An 18,893-nucleotide genomic window follows, 5' to 3' on the forward strand; every position below is an offset into this window, starting at 1 on the left:
TTAACGCATCCCTTGAAATTCTTTTTGGGAGTTTGATTTTGAGAAAAACCTTGAAATTTGGCACTAGACTATTAGCTGGTGGCAAAAATAAGAAAAATTTATCATGATATTTATCGATTCAATTGAACATAACAAAGTGTTATGGAAGCTAAATATGTGCCATGAATACATTTTATATAATATTGTACTATATAGGTGAATTGAGTTTTTGGGCCAAAAAAAGTGAATAGAGTTACATGACTTTCAAGGCCTATTGGCATAGGCGTAGCCCAGCTTGCATTAAAAAGGCGAATTTTAGTTATATCTTCTACTCCGTTGCTATAGAAAATGAGGATTGAGTTTCTTAGGGTGTGTTTGGTTTGCATTTTCATTTTCTGTTTTCATTTCTTGTTTTTATTTTTTGAAAACTGTTTTCATTTTCAAAAGATTAGAATTCTGAAAATATGTTTAGTTTGACTTCTTATTTTCTATTTTCATGAAATAAAAATACTGAAAATTTATGATATATTGACTTCTTGTCTTTTTGTATTTTTAGATTTGCTTAAAATTACATTTATTATCACCACAATTTTATTTTATCCGAAATGAGGTTTCTGTTCTCAACTGAAAACACTGAAAACGAAAATTTATTGTTTTCATTTTTCGGTTGTTTTCCTGTTTTCATTTTCACTGAAAATGTTTTCAGAGATCCAACCAAACACATTTTCATCACCGTTTTCTGTTTTCAGTGAAAATGAAAACAGTAAACAACCAAACCAAACACCCCCTTAAGTGCCCGTTTAATTTCAAGTTTTGGTAAAATTGTTTCTGATCAAATTAATTTTAAATTCTTAAATGTGATTGAAATACTTGTTCAAAATAGTCTTACATACAAATTATGTATTAGAGTGTGTGAAAATGATTGTGGAGTAAAATTGAATGGATTTTTAAGGGGTGTTTGGTTTGTATTTTCATTTTCTGTTTTCATTTTTAAAATATTAGAATTCTGAAAATATGTTTGATTTGACTTCTTGTTTTCTGTTTTCAGACATAAAAACACTGAAAATTTATGATATATTGACTTCTTATCTTTTTTATATTTTTAGGTTTGCTTAAAATTACATTCCTTGTCATCGCATTTTCATTTGATCCAAAATGAGGTTCATGTTTTCAACTGAAAAACTAAACGAGATTTTATTGTTTTCATTTTCTGGTTGTTTCCTATTTTCATTTTCACTGAAAAATGTTTTAAAAAATCCAACCAAATATATTTTCATCATCATTTTCTATTTTCAGTGAAAATGAAAACAGAAAATAGTTAAACCAAACACCCCCTAAATTATTTCTTCTAGTTCAATCCATTTTTTTTTACTGTATAAAAGAGATAACAAAGATTGAACATAAGACTTTCTACAAGTACAAAACAAATACAAACTATTCCACTAGGCTGACCTTAGTGGGTTTAGTACTTTAGTTCAATCCATGTTTTGGTTGGCTTATTGTGGCTTATGGTTGGTTTATACATAACATACAGATAGATATAAAATATTTGAAGTTGACGGTTAGAAATTAATTATTTTAACAACATAGGGATTCAAAGTGGGTTTTAAAGTAAAATATCAATTTACTAAATTCAACCTAATGGTGAGGAATTTATATAGTACTATATGAGATTTTAGGTTCAAATCTCATCATTGTCATTATAAAAAAACATAAAAAATTAATCCTTTGTGACTTATACAATTAGTAGGATCAAACGGAGGATTCACCCACAAAAAAAGACCAAACGGAGGAAAGAGGGAAAAGAATCTATGTGTTTATACAAACATGTGTCTCATGCCTTTTTTTTGTCAACTACCTCATGCCTTTTGTTGTTTCATGATTTGACAACAGTGCAGTGCCAAAACCTCAAGAAAATTTTGTCGAAAAAAAAAACATTAACAATCTGAATTGTTGTGAACAAAATGAATTTCACAACAGTGCAGTGCCAAAAGCTCAACATGGATTTTTGAATAATACTGTAGTGAACTTGTTGTCTATTTTAATTCTTCTGAATTCAGCACCACAAGCAATTTGGAAGCTAGCTAAAATAGTCCACAGTCAGCTTTAAAGAACCAAAATGAGTCCTACCTATACTGTAAGCAGGCTCCAGTCTAAAATATGATCATTTAGATTACATTTCTACATTTTACTTCCCCATACCAGCTAATATTATTATTGGTTACTAGATTGCTGAGAAATAGCAAGATGGAATATGAAATGAATCTTTTTTCCTTGAATGTGTTCTTTCAATTTGAAATTTTGAGTTGTCTTGCACCCAAAAAAAGAAAGCGAAAGAAATTTTGAATAATGTATGGTGACTCATTTGCATTAGGCTCTCTGGACTATTTTTTAAGACAAACTAAGGTGCAGTATCTTAAACACTTTTGGAATTATATTTCATTTGAAATTATTAAACCATTTAAAGAATGAGTTTAATTTCTATGCAGTGTTTACTCTTTACACCTAAGTTTTTGTCATTTTTGTTAACCCTTTTTTGTTCCTTAAGTGTTTCTGTTTGTCTAAAGATCTGCCTTAAGGAAATGTTATTTGGTTTTAGTTAAAAGGATGAAGTGAAATGAGTCCTAAACATGCTGAATTCCATTGCCACTAACATGCTGATGAATTTAGAGATGTTTGGTTTTGTTTGTCTGGGACCAGAAATTACATAAAAGTAATATATATAATTCAGATTCATATTTTTCACAATTCCTACAATATGAAGAGATCGAGATAAGAAGAAAAGTATGTAGTAAGATAAGTAATATGATGGAAAGAGACAGAGAAAGAATGCATTATAAAGAAATGCTTTTAAGAAAAGAAAAGAATGAAAATAACAATATTCATTACATAATCATTTCGTTATGCAATAAAACAAAGGCAGCTTCCTCCTTTGATTTCATTAGGCATCCCCTAAGTCTCCCACGTACACGAACTGATGTACACCCATTTTTAATTGAGTAATGAGAAATCACACATTTAATTACTTTTTTGTCTCGTTTCCTTTGCTGTCAGCTGGCTGGCTATCACTGTTTTGTGTTGCTTGCTGCCACACACTAGTCACTGCTGTTCTGCTCTCTGGAGTTCAACTCTAAAAACTGCATTGATTTCATACTTCCCTTAATTAACGATGAATAACTTACATGTATTACATTAGATTATATACTTCCCTTAATACTCTGAAAATGCATCAACAACTAATGCTTTGTCACCTGTATATTTTCGTCATTCTTCTATGCATGACCAGTGGCAAGTTTAGAATAAGAAGAAGAAAAATGCTAACAATTCAACATTGGTCAAAAAAGTAAAAAGATGTACTATTTTATTCATGAATTTGTTTTCTTTTTTCCGGGATTACCCCTAGAATGCTTATCTCAAGCCCACATTAATTTAAAGAAACAATGTTGGCTTTACAAGGGAAATAAAGATTTATCTTGAAACAAAATACATAAAAAAAATATTACACCAATCATATGCAACAGAATTGTTTAACACTAGTTTGGTATAGGAGTTTCAAATTTAGTATGGTCCCACCAAAAAGCTTTTCAATGCAAATAAGAGATGAAAAGAAGTGAAATGTCCACTGAAAAATTGTTTCCAAAAGAGCCCCCTGATCATCATCCTCTTAGTTGTGCAACGCATGACTAAGTCTTAAAAGTCCTCTTGTTCTTAAAGTGACATGGAATTAATCATTTAATTTAATTGGCATATAATCAATTATGCCTTAGAATTGATTATATGCCATTTTTAAAAATAAAAACATCATTGTTTTGTGGAAAATTATACCAACAAGCATATATTTAACAAGGAACAAATGAGAATTTTGTTAATGCACATTTTTTTTTCTTTTCTTACCTATCAATTATTTTAATTTAAATATTTCTGATCTTTTTTACTCTGTTTCACTTCAACCCAACAAAATCTTATTTTACACTTTCTTTCTACTCTATTACACTTTTATTCTTTTTCTTTCTTTATAACCAAACACAATGCAACTTCACTTCTACTTAGAATAGTCTTGCTATGTAAGCAGCACATGTACTGACCTAGGATGAGTTATACATTAATTGCAGCGCATGTGGGAATGTGTGTTTTCAACAGATACTATAATACTATATGGTCACTGTAAAAAGTAAAAACAGTTGCAGCGGCGAAGGGAAACTGCTGCTCATTCTCGTCATGTATGTAACTTTTTTTACATAGCTTAAAAAATTCATCTGGAACATTAATGGTGGCAAAGGATATAATGGGCCCTATTAATATACTATCTAATCAATTAACTTGCCCTAAGGGCTAATTAATCTCATTAATACAAAGTTATATTGTCGTAGACGTAGTTGGGAAAATTAAGCATGCACGTTTCTCATGCTTCTCTTAGCCTAACGAACACCTTCCTCCCATTCCAAGCTCGCTTTTCCCGAGTTCTAGATTTCTTTGATTAAATTTTCAAAAAAGGACAATAATTAATGTGTAAAGCATTGTGTTTTGCTGCTTTTCTTCTGTGAGCACTTCTTTTTACCCAATATCTTAAGAACATTTGTTATATCATTCTCTTTTTAAATGAAATTTGGGATTTACATCCAACGTTACAAATTGTTATTTGGGACTCCATAATTCATTCTTTTCTTAAATTTGTGCGTAATCACTCATTAAATTTCTTGGTACGCAATTTGATGATTCGACAATCACTCATTATCTTTTGCGGTTGCCCTGTCTATTGTGCTATTTGGACTCAACAATATCAAGAAATTTTAGTGTGTTCTTACTTCTAAGAATTGTTGAGATTTTTTTATTTTTTCTGCCGTTGACTTATTGTGGTTTCATGTTGTGTTTTTATCGAATTTGTTATCTATACATAGTACTTTTCCTTGCAATGGTCGAAATGCTAATTGTGAAATCAGTGCATAAATTCATAAGTTCGAATTTTAACTATGAAGGTATTCCTGCAACTTTGATTGCTAATATTTTCAATTGATGTGTTTTATTATCATAGCTTGGACATTAAAAATATATGTATTACTGAGCGAGCAATTTCCTCCAAAATATGGTTAAAAAAAATATGTAAAACATAATATCAGTGTTGCGGAAGGGGAGGGTTGGGAATTCAATCCTAATATCAAAGCATTCCCCAGGTTAAGCATTCTTGGACATTTATTATAGTAATTTCTAATTTATAAGAGAGCTTCAACATTATTCTAAAAAAAAAAATCTTAATTAAGGTGATATTAAATAAAAAGAGAGGGAGAGTTTCAACATTAACGGCCGGACATTTGTAGCACGCCAAAATAATGCCTACTATATACTGTAGGATTTTTCCTGCTAAAATCCTCAAATCTTACTCCAAATCAAAACACATGGAAGAATAAATACTGATACTGCAGTGCCTTTCTCTTTTTTGTCCTGTGTCTAGTTCTTTTTCTCCCTTTTAAGCGGATATCAGATATTAAAAATAAAAATGAAAATATATATTTTTTTAAATTAATTAATTATTATATAAAAAGCATAAATTAGAACTATTTAACACGTGCCTTTTAAGTAATTAGAAATATTTAATATGGCGCGTATGATTATTTTTAACCAATATCTTTAAAACCCTTGTTAGCAAGTTACACACATCACACATGCATGCACTCCTTGCAATTTGCATTATGGTCTAATTAAAATATCAAACGATGGCATGGAGGCTAGCTAGTTATATAAATTATCAGCCGAATAAACATTTTTAAAATCCGATATCTACAATCAGGAAATAATAATAATAATAAAAAAGCACTGCAAGGTCTGTATATATATATACACAAATATGCTCATTGCAAATGTCAATAAAGGCGCGCACAGCACATATAGGGCTGTTGAATAATGTAAAAATAAAGGAAAACGTTGAGTCTATGCTCTCATTTTGTGGTAGACAGCTGTAAGAAAAATAGAGAGATAGTGAAAAATACAATAAGTAAATAAGTTGAAAAATGAAATAAAAAAGAAAAAGTGAAAATATAAATGAAATATTTAATCAATTGATTGAGCAGTGCATATAAATAATAATACCTTGCTGGGGTCATTAAGCTAGCTAGGCATGTGGTTAATATCTAAAACAACAAATAAAACATAGATAAAGAAAAAGGAATCATATTCTCCCAGTTAGAATGTTCCAGTTGTTACAAAATAAGTGTTTTCGATCTTTATAGGAAGCAAAAAGGGAAAAAGCTGATTTTGTTATTTTAATCTTGGACGTCGCAATGAACTTGGCCTCCGCCATCGATTTTCATCTTCCACACCACGACGTCTATTGTGGGCAGACTTCAAAGGACAAATGAGTAAAGTACATAACAAGGGACAAAACGGGAAATAAAATCAACTATACAAAAGGGAACAAGTCAGTAATCAAAGCCCTTGATTTTACTTAATCTTAACCATTTAATTTTAAATTCTAATAAATTTTTTGTCTTTAAAATAATATTTTTATACTTATATTATTATCTTCAAATTTATTTATTTTATATTTTACATTAATTTGATTTAAAAATATATAAAAAGTTGTATTATTTATTCATACACCATTTTATGTGTTTGATCTCTCTTCATAACATCTCCCTAACATTTTATATTTATCTCCCTTAATTGTATTATTTATTATAAAAATTATTATACAAATAATATTAATATATATATATATTCTTTTATTGAAAGCAATACTTTTCCACAATTATCACAAGACTAATCAATCTCTCAAAGAGTGTAAATCATTGAAGTGAGTTTTATTTTTTCTAACAAAGTATTTTTATTGGCAGAGTCTTAAAATTATTTTTTTCTCAACATACTTATTTAAAAAATCCGACTATTTATTAACTATTCTTAACCATATGGGTAGAAATAACATTTATCAACCTAAAATAATAGTGTTACAATGTTAGCCAACATGAATCACATATCATGACTTTATTTTTATAGGTATAATCTAAGTCCATTTTTTCAAAGACCTGACTCAAAACATTGAATTCTCTCACCCTATCTCTACCATTTTTCACCGAACCTTAATAAACCCCATATATAGGTTAACAAACATAAGATCACTTATTAAGACCTCATCTGCACCATTGACGCAACGGAAAACAAGTTGAGAAATTAATTTTTAAGTTTTAACTGCTTGGAGTTTCACTTTTTTGTTTTAGCCATTTTTTACTAACAATTTTGTAAATAAAAAAACAAATGAAAAATTATATTACCACTATGTTACGTGTTGTAAGACTTAATTAAAAGAGAGAGAAAACCCATCAAATCCAATTAAAAAAAAGAGAGGGAAAAAATTTCTGGAAAATGGTTTTTCTATAGATAAATAGTGAGTATGGTATTTTAGTGGGGAATTTAAATCCTTAATCTCCTTCCACTCTAACCATTATGCTTATCTTTTTACTGTCAAATCATTTTATTACCCGTGGAGAATGAGTAATTAGAAAGAAGAATAAAATTTCCTTTATTTTATTTGGTTAAGAGAGTATCCATAATAAGTTTAAGCCTTATATGAACAAAAGTACGAGAGAAATAACTTTTTTTTACTGTTCCATTAATATCTTTGTATTCGATTACTCAAGAAACACCCAGATATAAATATATTATATTAATTATTAATAGAAAATACTTATTTATTAAAAAAATATTGTCTTTCTTCTTACTTTCTATCCAATCAAATATTTGAAAAGTTTTATTTTTATATATTTTTTATATCGAGTAATTTAAAAATCTATTAATTTTCTCATCCTGTTCATTTTACTCAATTTTTTATTATAAATTTTGTCCTTTTTTTAAACTAAACAAAGTTTTTTGGTGAGCTAAAAACTAAACAAAGTATAGGCGAATATCTCAAACCTCGGACATATTCGACCAAAACTTAAAGAGTTAGGATTGGAAATCAGTAATGCAGCCTACCATGATAGACTTAATTATTACGAAAACCAACTACTAGATACTAACTATATATAATTAATCCGTAAAAAAAAAGACTATATATAGTTAAAAGATCCTTATCGAACCCTGGGTTTAATATACCTTGTGACAAACGCTTATTAGACATCCGAATTCCATATACATTAAACTGTATAAAAAATTGAATTCATGCCCTTAACTTTTTACATGCTATTGTAGTGCGTAATAAAATCAGATTGTAAGCATGTACTATTGTTCAAGCTGAGCTCTGGACTTTGCTTCATGGTATTCGGTTGGCTCTTTCAAAAGGTTTCTCCAATTTGAGGGAGAGCAATGTTTTGCCTAAGCATGCTCAATCGCTGGACATAGGCTTTTGTCTTTGTCTAATGCTAGTGGGATTGTTTTTGTTTGGTATAGTAGTTGTTTCGGCCTCCTGTAAAAGAATGAAATCAATTATAATTAGATGCTGAAAACTTAAAATTTCATTTATAGAGGTAATGTGATGTGTGTAATTAAATGAGCCCTTTGCTTATTATTGATTTGTTGTTTGACTAGACTCAACACCTATTTCTTCACTAAAATCACCTGTTTTTTACTGCACTAAAATCAAATACCTATTGATGTAATTATATTTTTTTATTGAAAAATATTAATTGTTACTCAAATCTTATATCTCCACCCTAAATGAGTCATTAATGCCATTAATTTATTAGTTTTTATTAATAGAAAATATCAAATTGTGACTTTTTTTTTTATTTCTTAACCATTCACTCAATCTTTTATATATCCATTGATGTGATTATATTAATAATTATAATTTTTTTATAGAATTTCAATAGTTTAGACTTTAATTAAAATATATTAATAGTGCAAAAATTATTTAGACAATCATTCAATCATGATTTTTCATATAATTAAAAAAATATTAACTTTTTTATAATTATTTTAAAAATACATATTAAATGATTTTTATTTAATTGGTAGTATACAATATTTATGAAAATTAAACTCTTATAATAATTATCTAAATTGTATATGTATAATAAATCATAAATATAATTTTTTTCCTTAATAATTTTTTTTATACGTACTAAAATCAAACTCTCAAACTTTCATTAATATGTCGTGAACCTTTAAAAAAAACGAAATTAAAGTGAGTGATAATTACATGACATGTGGGTAAAAAAAGTTTGGAATAATTTATTATTTAATTATAATTTATTTATAAATGAGTTTTTAAAAATACGCATAAACCATGGCTAAAGAATAGTTACGTTTATGTGCATTGATTTAAAATTAAACTTAATCATATTTTTAGTTTCTAAAATGTGAGATGAATACAGTTTTGTTTCTCTAAATTTTAAAAAAAGAGAGATTATATTTAGTTTCTTGAATTTTAAAAAATATAATTTTAATCTCTCAAATTTATTGTTCAGGGACTAAAAATAGTTTAGGAATTAAAAATATACTTTTTCAAATTTAAGCGTCAATCCTTTACATTAAATTAGTATTGATAGGGTCTTTAACATAATTTTATAAAAAATAATAAAATTATCATAAAGGGTCATTTTTCTCATTTTTTTTCTTCCTAATTCTTGTTCGATAAAAACGTGAAGATATACGGGCAAAACGTGAGGCACAACCGCCTGCCTACTGACCCACGCGCCAGGCTTTTCTTGAACTCACACGTGCGGGCTGCTCACTTCATCCTCCTTCACCTGTTTGTCTTAGTGGTCCCAGGTTCGTTTACAATAATAAAACGTAAATAAATGACTGAATAAATAATGGAGAAAAAAATAATAATACTACTAAAAAAGTAAATCAAAAACATAAATAAATAAGGTGTTATAAAAGAAAAGTAAAAAAAAATCCAGAATTCAGTTTTAAATAAGATTTTGAATTTGACTTAATTAATGAATCATGGAATTTGATTTAGAAAATCTAGAGAGCTAGAGAATTTTTTTGAGGAAGCTACATTAAGAAAGAGAGAGAGAGACCGAGAGTTTAAGCCAGCTGGGTTAGATAGATGGATTTTGATTCTGATGAAAAAATAAAAAAATAAAAGTCCATTTCTGAAATTTTACTCTTTTTTTTTTCAGATCACACTCACAGAAAAGAAAAATGAAAATGAGGAGAGAAGGAACAAAATTTATTATATAATTAACGCTGCAATAAATTTTATTGAATATAAATAAATAATAAATAGGGAGAGTTTGTTGCATGAATTGTGTGTGTGAAATTTGCATGCTCTTCATCTCATCTGGGAACCCTTCATTTTGAATCTCCATTTTATGGATCGTCACAGACAGATACTCTAAACTCTTGTATTTCCAAGACGCAGATTGATTTCACGACGTCGTACCGGCGGCCACTTCGCTCTCTCTTCTTTCTCATCGGAATTTGCCTAACGCAAGGTAAGCCTGTGGAATGCAACCACCATGGTTTTCACCTGAATTTTTCGTACCAGTTAGGGTTTTTTATTTGATTATTCTAATTTCCCTTCAATTCCCTTAAAATCGATTTTCGCTCTTTCTTAATTTTTGCTTTGTTTGAAACTGTTCTGGCTGTGTTGAGTTGAATTTATTGGAACAGTTGAACAGTTGGGTACTTGTTGGTTCTGACAGGGGGAAGCTATAATTCAGTGTGTGGTTGGATTAGGGTTTGATTTTGTCTTTGGAAAGGGTTTTGGGACTTGAAGGAATTTTTTTTTTGGGGGTGGGGGGGACCTTTTAGCGCACTTCAATTAGGATTTGCAAAATTGCATTCTCTGTTAGATTCTTGGTTGAGAGAAGTATTTCACGGAGTGGTACCTGCTTAGAACCTTTTTTTTTTTTTCCTGAAAAAGTTGGGGCAATGTTTGCTTATGTGATTTGGATGTAAATTCTTCATGACATTGAGAAGTTTCCAGATTCTAGAACCTCAGGCATGAGTCATCAATCATCATCATAATATTCACGAGAACATGCTGAGATAACAGGGTAATTCACAGGCTGTTCCTTTTCTTCTTTTACTGCAATCCGTTTATTATTTTGTCACTGTTAAAAAGCTGCCTCATTTGAGTAATATTATTACCTATTAAACTAGAATGGTTGGAAGATCAAATATGATTAACATTATGCCTGACAAGTTGCCATAAGATAATTTTCTTAGCGTTTTACTCTGCAAAAGCTGTAGGAGTGAGAGATTGAAGGTGCTGTCATGTTTGAACAGAATTGTATGCATATAATCTGAATGCATCACGTGTGTGCATTGGCTTTAGTATATATTTTTGGTTTATTGTTTTCTTATTTGCTATTGTCCTTATTGAGGACCGGCTGATTGAATTGAAATTCTATGGTGGCAAAACTATATTTCTGGATTTAGTTATGGTCTTCATCTTTCTTATGTTTAAAGAAGAGTTCATTAATAGATAAGTACAGCTATTGAGAATTAGGATTCCCCCTTAAGCAGTCATTTCAAGAAAAAAACAATGAAAGTCATTAGCTCAAGAGAGTGCTCCATTCTCAGCATGTATGACAAGGAAGTATCCTAAAGAATTTATTAGCTAAAATCCACAAGCCTAACAAGGAATCCTATTTAGATGTAAGAGTAAGAAACTCTGGCTATAAGTTATGGGATGATTGACATCGCAGTATATTCAAATACACTCCTTTTAAGGACCCAAAACATCATACGTGCTCAGAGAAAATGTTGCGACTTTGCAACATATCCGAGTAAATCCATGACTTGCACGATGTCCTCACATTTGAGAAAAAAGATGAACACTAGTCACTGAACTTCAAAATATGTTTCACAAATATGATAAGATAAATCCTGATGCAGCTTCTGTGCTTGTGAATCATGATAAATCATTCGTGTTAATCCTATGCCGTAACATAGTGAAACTTTGTCACTGGAGGGTATCCTCAACCCTGTGAAAAGCATTAGTTAGAGTCTGAGTCAAAATTTTCATCTTTCTTTTTTGTTTTGATTATTTTTCAGCTGAATCTGAAAAAAGTTTGTCAAACAATCTAGGATTCAGAACACTGATATGAGACTTGAATCGGGAACTTGCAATGTGTGCTCAGCTCCTTGTTCATCTTGCATGCATCTTAACCATGCTCTCATGGGGTCAAAGGCTGAAGAGTTTTCTGATGAAAACTGTCGCATAGGAGAGGCCAATTCTATGGATGAGGATAATGCATGTTCTCTTAGGAGCAGAGCTTGTGAAAGCTCACAGCACACTGTCAGTGAAACAAGTAATATGCAGAGTGTTAATTCAAGTCATGATGCTCTGTCTGAAAATGCCGACAGTAGACAAATCATACCGAATAAGTATCAGGATTCCAAGCATTTAGAAGGTCATGATGACAACACTTCTTGTATCAGTAGAGCCAGTGATGCTAATTTAGTGAACGATAGCCATCAAAGGAATGAAGAGAGAATAATAATGCATGTGGAAAGGGATTCATGTTCTCATGTCCCAGAAAAGTTGTCAGAATGCTTCATTGAGAATTCTAGTTCATCATTGACCAAAGAGAGGGAACCTGTTGTTTCTGGCAAGAAATATATTGCTGTTAAGGATGGCCTTATTGAGAGTACTTCCAAGATTTCACTAAAAGTATGTCCCAAGTCAGAAGCAGATACTGATGTCTGTGATGCTAACAATGAAGATCCTAAATGTGCAGTTCAAGATGGACAGTGTGAGAAAGCTGAAGAGCTGGTTAAATCACCTGGCAAGCAGGAACCTCAATCTGAAGACGAGAGTGATGAATCAGATGTTGTGGAACATGATGTGAGTATCTTTCCTTTTCTCTGTTATTTTTTTTTTTTTACTGAAACTAAATTTGATTGAGATGAAAATGAGAGGTGACTGGTGAGTTCTGTTTCTGATTTCATTGACTGGAAAATAGGTAAAGGTGTGTGACATCTGTGGAGATGCTGGTCGTGAGGATCTACTTGCCATATGTAGTAGGTGCAGTGATGGTGCAGAGCACACGTAAGCATAAGAAAGTTTGACCTTATTTTTATTTTCTATTATATTGTTGCAAATTCCTTTCTCTAAAGTTCAAAATGAATTTTACCATTATTATGTCTTTGAATTAGCTACTGCATGCGAGAAATGCTCGAGAAAGTCCCTGAAGGGGATTGGTTATGTGAAGAATGCAAAGATGCAGAGGAGAATGAAAAAAAAAGACTGGGTAAGAGTGAAGTTGTATATCATATTACAAAAAAAGGCATTATGGGGTCTGACATTTTACACTCTTTGTGCTTCTGCGAACTGAATTTGCATGCTTTGATGTTGAGTAAACATCCAAGCACCCATTTCTATATCTATGGCTGTATGCTGACATTTATGGAATTAAATTCTGTGGTTCAGATGTTGATGACAAAAAAATGGTTGAAGTTAGTTCAACCTCACAAGTTTCTGGCAAAAGACTCTCTGATAACATTGAAGTAGCTCCAGCAGCAAAAAGACAAGCTCTTGAATCAAGTACAGGATCACCAAAGACATCAAGTCCCAAGAGATTAGTTCCAGTGTCCCGAGAATCTTCATTTAAGAGCTTAGATAAATCAAAAGTGAAGCCTGGTCTTCTGATGCCTATTCGAAACCACTCTGGTTGTTATGACACAGAGATTGCTCGCTCTCCTTCCATTGGTTCCCGGGGTCAAAATCCAAAAGGTATGGATTTATTTTTCATCTGTTGTGCTTCACTGCAACTTTCTATATTTTCTGTGGGTCTTAAGGTCTTTTGAGCAACTGGGTTCCATAATGATATTGTATCATGTATCCTAGGGTTTTATTTATTCCAAATTCAATTTTTGTTCTTATGGATAGGTATGCTGTTGAAGTCTAATTCATTCAACAACTTAAATTCCAAGCCAAGAGTCAAACTTGTTGATGAAGTTGTTCCCCAAAAACAAAAAGGGGGTAATGAACATACTTCAAAGAACATGGAGATGCCTGCTCGGGTGACTGGAAAATCAACATTATTCAAATCCTCAAGTTTGGGGCGATCAAATGCAACTGAATCAAAAGTGAAAATGCTTTCGCCAAAGTCTGCAACTACTCAGGATTTGAAAGGATCTAGACATCTAAAAGAATCAGGTGCATTTGACAGGAAATTTCCATCTAGGATTGATCGTCCTGTGGCTAGTTCAGTTGTTTCATCTCCTAAGGGTGATCAAAAGCTTACACCTCATGCTGAAAGCAACAAAGCTTCAGCAATGAACAACAATCGAGAATTGAAGGTTAACCAGGATGGAAAATCAAGTGCATTATCAAGGTCAATGAGTAATATAAGCCGGAAAAGTTTGGAGCCTCAAGTTAGTTCAGGTGCGATCTCAATTAGAAACATATTATTCCTGCTTACCTTTTATTTTCTTTTGGGGAGGGGGATGGGGGAGGGTTAATTTGCTGCACTTGATACTTTAGTTTCGGTTTCATAAAGCCATCATCTATGTTATTTGCCCTTGTTTTAGTTTCAGCTGGGGCATCATTCTTTCACCAGTAGATTTTGTGTTTCAAACTATGCTATCTTCAACTTCAAGTACTGTTTCTTATTTAATTTTTCTTTGAAATTTACAGAGAGAACATCAACCCGTGTTGATGAAACTCAACAGGATGTGCTGCCTCGATCACGAGAGACAGCAAATCAGGTTGAGAAAAGCAGAAATAGTTCTAGTGATCGTGGAAGGCCAGCTGTTCCGACTTCAAAAAACCAATTCTGCCAAAAATGTAAGGAATTCGGCCATGCTTTGGAATGTTGTACAGCTGTTTCTACACAGGAATCTGGTGCTGAAATATCTGTCACTGCCTCGAGTAGTTCAAAAGAGGAGATGCATAAAGACAATACATTGAAAGCTGCAATCCAGGCTGCTTTACTTAGAAGGCCTGAAATTTACAAGAAGAAAGAAGTATCTAATCAAACTGACGAGGTTTCTACCGCAGGCACAGAGTTGAATTGCGAAGTGACTTCAAGAGACCAAGTTTTGGTTTCCAGCACACTGAAGAATAGCATATCTGCTGATGAAACCCAAGAACGAGAAATCCTTGAGAATTCTACCTCAGATTCTTCCAAATGTTCATCTGCCAATGGTTTGAAGCAACTTAACTCTTGTCCAACTGACTTCCGGTCCCAACCAGGAAAGTCAGATTCCATTGGTCTTGCAACTGGAAAGCCTGTAGTGAGAGACTTGTCTAATAAAGCTTTGACAATGTCAAGTGTTCCTTTGAAGATGTTGGCCTTTCCTGAATATGAATACACCTGGCAGTATGAAACATTTTGTTTTGGATTGCTCTTGCTGCTTTAATTGTCATGCTTTGCAATAAAGTGTGTTGTACATGAGCTTTGTTGTTTGCTTGCAGGGGTGTCTTTGAAGTGCATAGAAATGGAAAGCCTCCTGATATATATACTGGACTTCAGGCACATCTATCCTCTTGTGCTTCTCCTAAGGTTCTTGGGGTAGTGAACAAGTTTCTACCCAAAGTTTCCCTCAGTGAAATTTCTCGCTTGAGCATGTGGCCTTCACAATTTCATCATGGTGGTGTTAGTGATGATAATATTGCTCTTTACTTCTTTGCCAGGGATGTTGAAAGGCAAGCAGATGGATATTATTCTTATATTGACAGTAGACCATGAAATGCAAAAAATTCATTTTTCTTTGTTGTAAGAATTAACCTTTTAGTTATGTTCTGTCACAGTTATGAGAGACACTACAAGGGTCTATTGGATCACATGATTAGAAATGATTTAGCACTTAAAGGAGATTTTGATGGTGTCGAGCTGCTGATATTCCCTTCCAACCAGCTTCCTGAAAATTCACAGCGTAAGGAATTATTCCATACTTTTGTCAAACAATCTAACATTGTAAGCAACTTGTGGAAAATACTTGTGCGGTTGGGGTTTGTGCCTTGATTAGTGTTCATGGACTGCTGAAATTATTTCATGTGCAATTTTGAAATGTCTTGGGGAAAGATTGTTTCAGAATTTTCTACAAAGAGGAACATTCTTCTGTTCTTGAGTGCACCTTATGTGTATTTTTTTTTTTTGGTAAATTATTGCTTGTCATTTGCCTGAGTGGTGATCCCATTTATTTAGGATTCAATGTTGCTTTATATGATATCAGAATCCTGAATAAGATTAGTATCAATAAAATGCATTAGGTTGCAAAAAATAAGAATGTTCTTATATTGAATTTGGACTACGTCAAAAGCAATAATTTGACCGTGCTTTCAGTAGGCATTAGTGTGTCACTATTTCTAAATTTCGGTCAATCTTTGGTTCCCCTTTTGATCATTAGTGGGTGTTAGATATAAATCATTCTTGAGCTTTTTTCTAATAACTTGAGTTTTTGGGAGAGTTGGTCCTCACTTGGTATTAGATCCTTCCATCTTGTCTCTTAGTTGCTAATAGGAAGTAGAGGTGGTGACTCTAGCATTGTTGTTTTTGCCAATGACTTCTCAAAGAATAATTTTCTTAAATTCACTTTTTAACACGTTTAGACTGCTAATGATCCTATTTTTTGGCAGGCTGGAATATGTTGTTTTTCTTATGGGGCGTATTTAGGGGGAGGAGGATCAATCATTCAGATTCTGCAAAAAAGATTAGTATTCCCAGTTTGAATGTAATGCCAGTTGAGGAGAAATCCTCAACTGCTGTTTTGACTATGCCTGAAACACATTGTTCGCCACAGTGCAAGGATGAAGAATCAAGTGATTGTGATAAAGCATGCAATGCACTTCTCCCATCCACTTCCATAGACCAACATCAGACTACTGGAAGTAGGAATGTTGATGTCAATGACCAGACACATTTGGGTTCACAAGTAAGCTTAGAGAAGCTAGATAGTAGGATTGACTCAAAATCTACATCAAGGGTTCCAACAAGCAGTACTCTGTTATGTCAAGAAATGAACTCCACTGGTTCATCCCTGGTAATGTTTTTATCCTTAAATACATAAAATTTGATAGACCAAAAAGTTTTTTCTTTTTCAATGGATAAAAATCTATTTTCATGCATATGTGATGTCAACATTATGATCTGGTCATGTTCTCTCATACTAAGTAAGTTTGAAGCAATGCTGTTTATGGCCTATGGAAGCAAGCCAAAAAAAACACCATAAAAAATATAGCACATGGTGTTGTGTCTTATGGCAAAAGCATGGCAGCAGTGATAAGAATATAATATATTTCTGTATGTGTGTGTCGGATGAAATCCCTTGAGTGAATTCCCTTTTATGTGTCTAACATCTTGTTGGTTGTAAGCTATGCTGTGAACTGAACCTAACCTACCTTGAGATCATTATTTAAAAACCCATTTTGTGAAGAGTAGTTGTTATCTTTAATGCCAATCATCTCAGTTTGTTGAAAGATGTTCTTTCTTTATGCAGAAAGTTAGTGTACTTGAACAAGAACAGTGCAGAGAGTCTAAACCTCCTGAAGCAATGGGAAGGAGTGCAACTAGTAGGATTGTGGAAACAAAAACTGATTCTGATATTTCTGTCAAGCAAGAGAACACTGTGTCTTTGTTTCCTTCTGAAAAAGGTGCTGCAAGCAATATTGATAAAGATAAAATTTCAGAGAAAATGAACAGTGATGAAGACCAGCAGAGGCCTAAGAAGAAACAAGAAGAGGATTGTCCGTATATTGATTTGGAGGCAAATATTGAAAATCAAGAAACAGTTGCTGCAAGCAATTTTAGTAGGGATCAAAATTCAGTAACAATTGTTGTTGATGAAGATCAGCAAAGGCCCAAGAGGAAACAGAAAGATGATCATTATATTGACTTGGAGGCAACACTTGAAGATCAAGAAACAGGTGCTGTAACCAATATATGTGAGGATAAAACTTCAGAAAAAATGGACGTTGAGGAAGATTGGCAATGGCTTAAGAGGAAACAGAAAGCTGATCACTATATTGACTTGGAGGCAACTTTTCATGAAGACCCAAGTGAAGAAGGGATCAACTGCGCGCTACCTTATGATAAAGTTCAGCATGTAGATCTTTCTGACACAATTATGCAGGGTTCTGGTATCAGTTGTCAGAAAATACCTTGGAATGAGGGAAATGCCAAGTTAGAAGACAGAGAAAGTTCTGGCAAGAAGCTAAAGACAATTTTCGGTGGGATTTATGGTTCTGGAGGTAGAGACTCTTTTAATGACAGTTTTACATCTCTTGGAAATGATCTTGGCTCCTGTTCTTCAGTTGAGGACAAAGGATGTGAGGAAGCTTGTGATGAGAAAATCATCCAGGAGGACTTGGGAACCCTGGAAAGAACCTTCTTTCCAGTTGGCACACTGAATATTACCAACTCACTATCAGTGATGGATAGTATGTCAACCAAAGGGGTTGGTGAGTATGATGAAGGATTTCAAGATGGGATTCCCAATCTAGAGCTTGCCTTAGGGGGAAAAACAAAACCACCACCAGCTGCGCCTAAGGGTATGCTGCCTTTCTTAGTTGGGGCAGTAGACAGGCAAAATAACCACCCTGATAACTTGGGAGACAGGCAGGAGGATGAAGGTGTCGCTGCATCTCTTTCCCTCTCTCTGTCCTTTCCATCTCCAAACAAGGAACACACAAACGCTGCAGAGCTTTTGCCTGATGGGCAGCGTGTGAACAACCCGTTTTTCCTTTTTGGGAGAAAATAAATCTGCTGGCTGCTTATGTGTTGCTTCCAATCATGTAAATTATCTTATCTTGTTCCTGATGGCCCAGCCTGTATGATAGATAGATATAATCTTCCAGCCTCTCTCCCTACAGAAAGGAGCCATTGTCCTCAACAAGAGTCAATAAGTTTTTTTTTTTAATCCTTTGTTACATACATGTTTTTATGTTAGTTTTTTTTTGTTCAGAATGCATAGTTAACGGCTGTTTGTATATATAGAGAGAATTGAAGCCGGCATAATTTCAGATGTTACAAGGAACTTGCGGGTGACTATTTTTATGGCAGGGTTTCCTCTGTTCCTGGCTC

The 18,893-nt window shown here is 32.8% G+C and overlaps 1 protein-coding gene across 7 annotated transcripts; it reads left to right on the forward strand.

Moving 5' to 3' along the window:
• The first annotated feature begins 9,891 nt into the window (after positions 1-9,891).
• Positions 9,892-18,893, forward strand: LOC100806639 (uncharacterized). Of its 7 annotated transcripts, none has more exons than XM_006590363.4 (12): positions 9,892-10,352; positions 10,563-10,916; positions 11,953-12,712; positions 12,831-12,916; positions 13,024-13,118; positions 13,298-13,600; positions 13,757-14,254; positions 14,507-15,191; positions 15,287-15,517; positions 15,623-15,747; positions 16,451-16,854; positions 17,311-18,893. In XM_006590363.4, exons 3-12 carry the CDS (start codon positions 11,969-11,971, stop codon positions 18,568-18,570), a joined length of 4,431 nt encoding a protein of 1,476 aa, XP_006590426.1. In that variant the 5' UTR covers positions 9,892-10,352; positions 10,563-10,916; positions 11,953-11,968; the 3' UTR covers positions 18,571-18,893. The 7 variants fall into 7 exon arrangements, with proteins under 7 accessions (XP_006590426.1, XP_025980122.1, XP_014619229.1 ...); XM_026124337.2 differs by having other exon boundaries at positions 10,840-10,916; positions 11,920-12,712; XM_014763743.3 differs by having other exon boundaries at positions 10,840-10,916.

Source organism: Glycine max, chromosome 11 (genome assembly GCF_000004515.6).
Source record: "Glycine max cultivar Williams 82 chromosome 11, Glycine_max_v4.0, whole genome shotgun sequence".
Taxonomy (NCBI): Eukaryota; Viridiplantae; Streptophyta; class Magnoliopsida; order Fabales; family Fabaceae; genus Glycine; species Glycine max.

Bases quoted from the DNA above. Each gene is read 5' to 3' on its own strand.
- LOC100806639 (XM_006590363.4), top strand. From the start codon at position 11,969: ATGAGACTTGAATCGGGAACTTGCAATGTGTGCTCAGCTCCTTGTTCA. The intron at 12,917-13,023 runs GTAAGCATAAGA...TCTTTGAATTAG, and splicing joins AGTGATGGTGCAGAGCACAC to CTACTGCATGCGAGAAATGC. The intron at 16,855-17,310 runs GTAATGTTTTTA...TTCTTTATGCAG, and splicing joins ACTCCACTGGTTCATCCCTG to AAAGTTAGTGTACTTGAACA.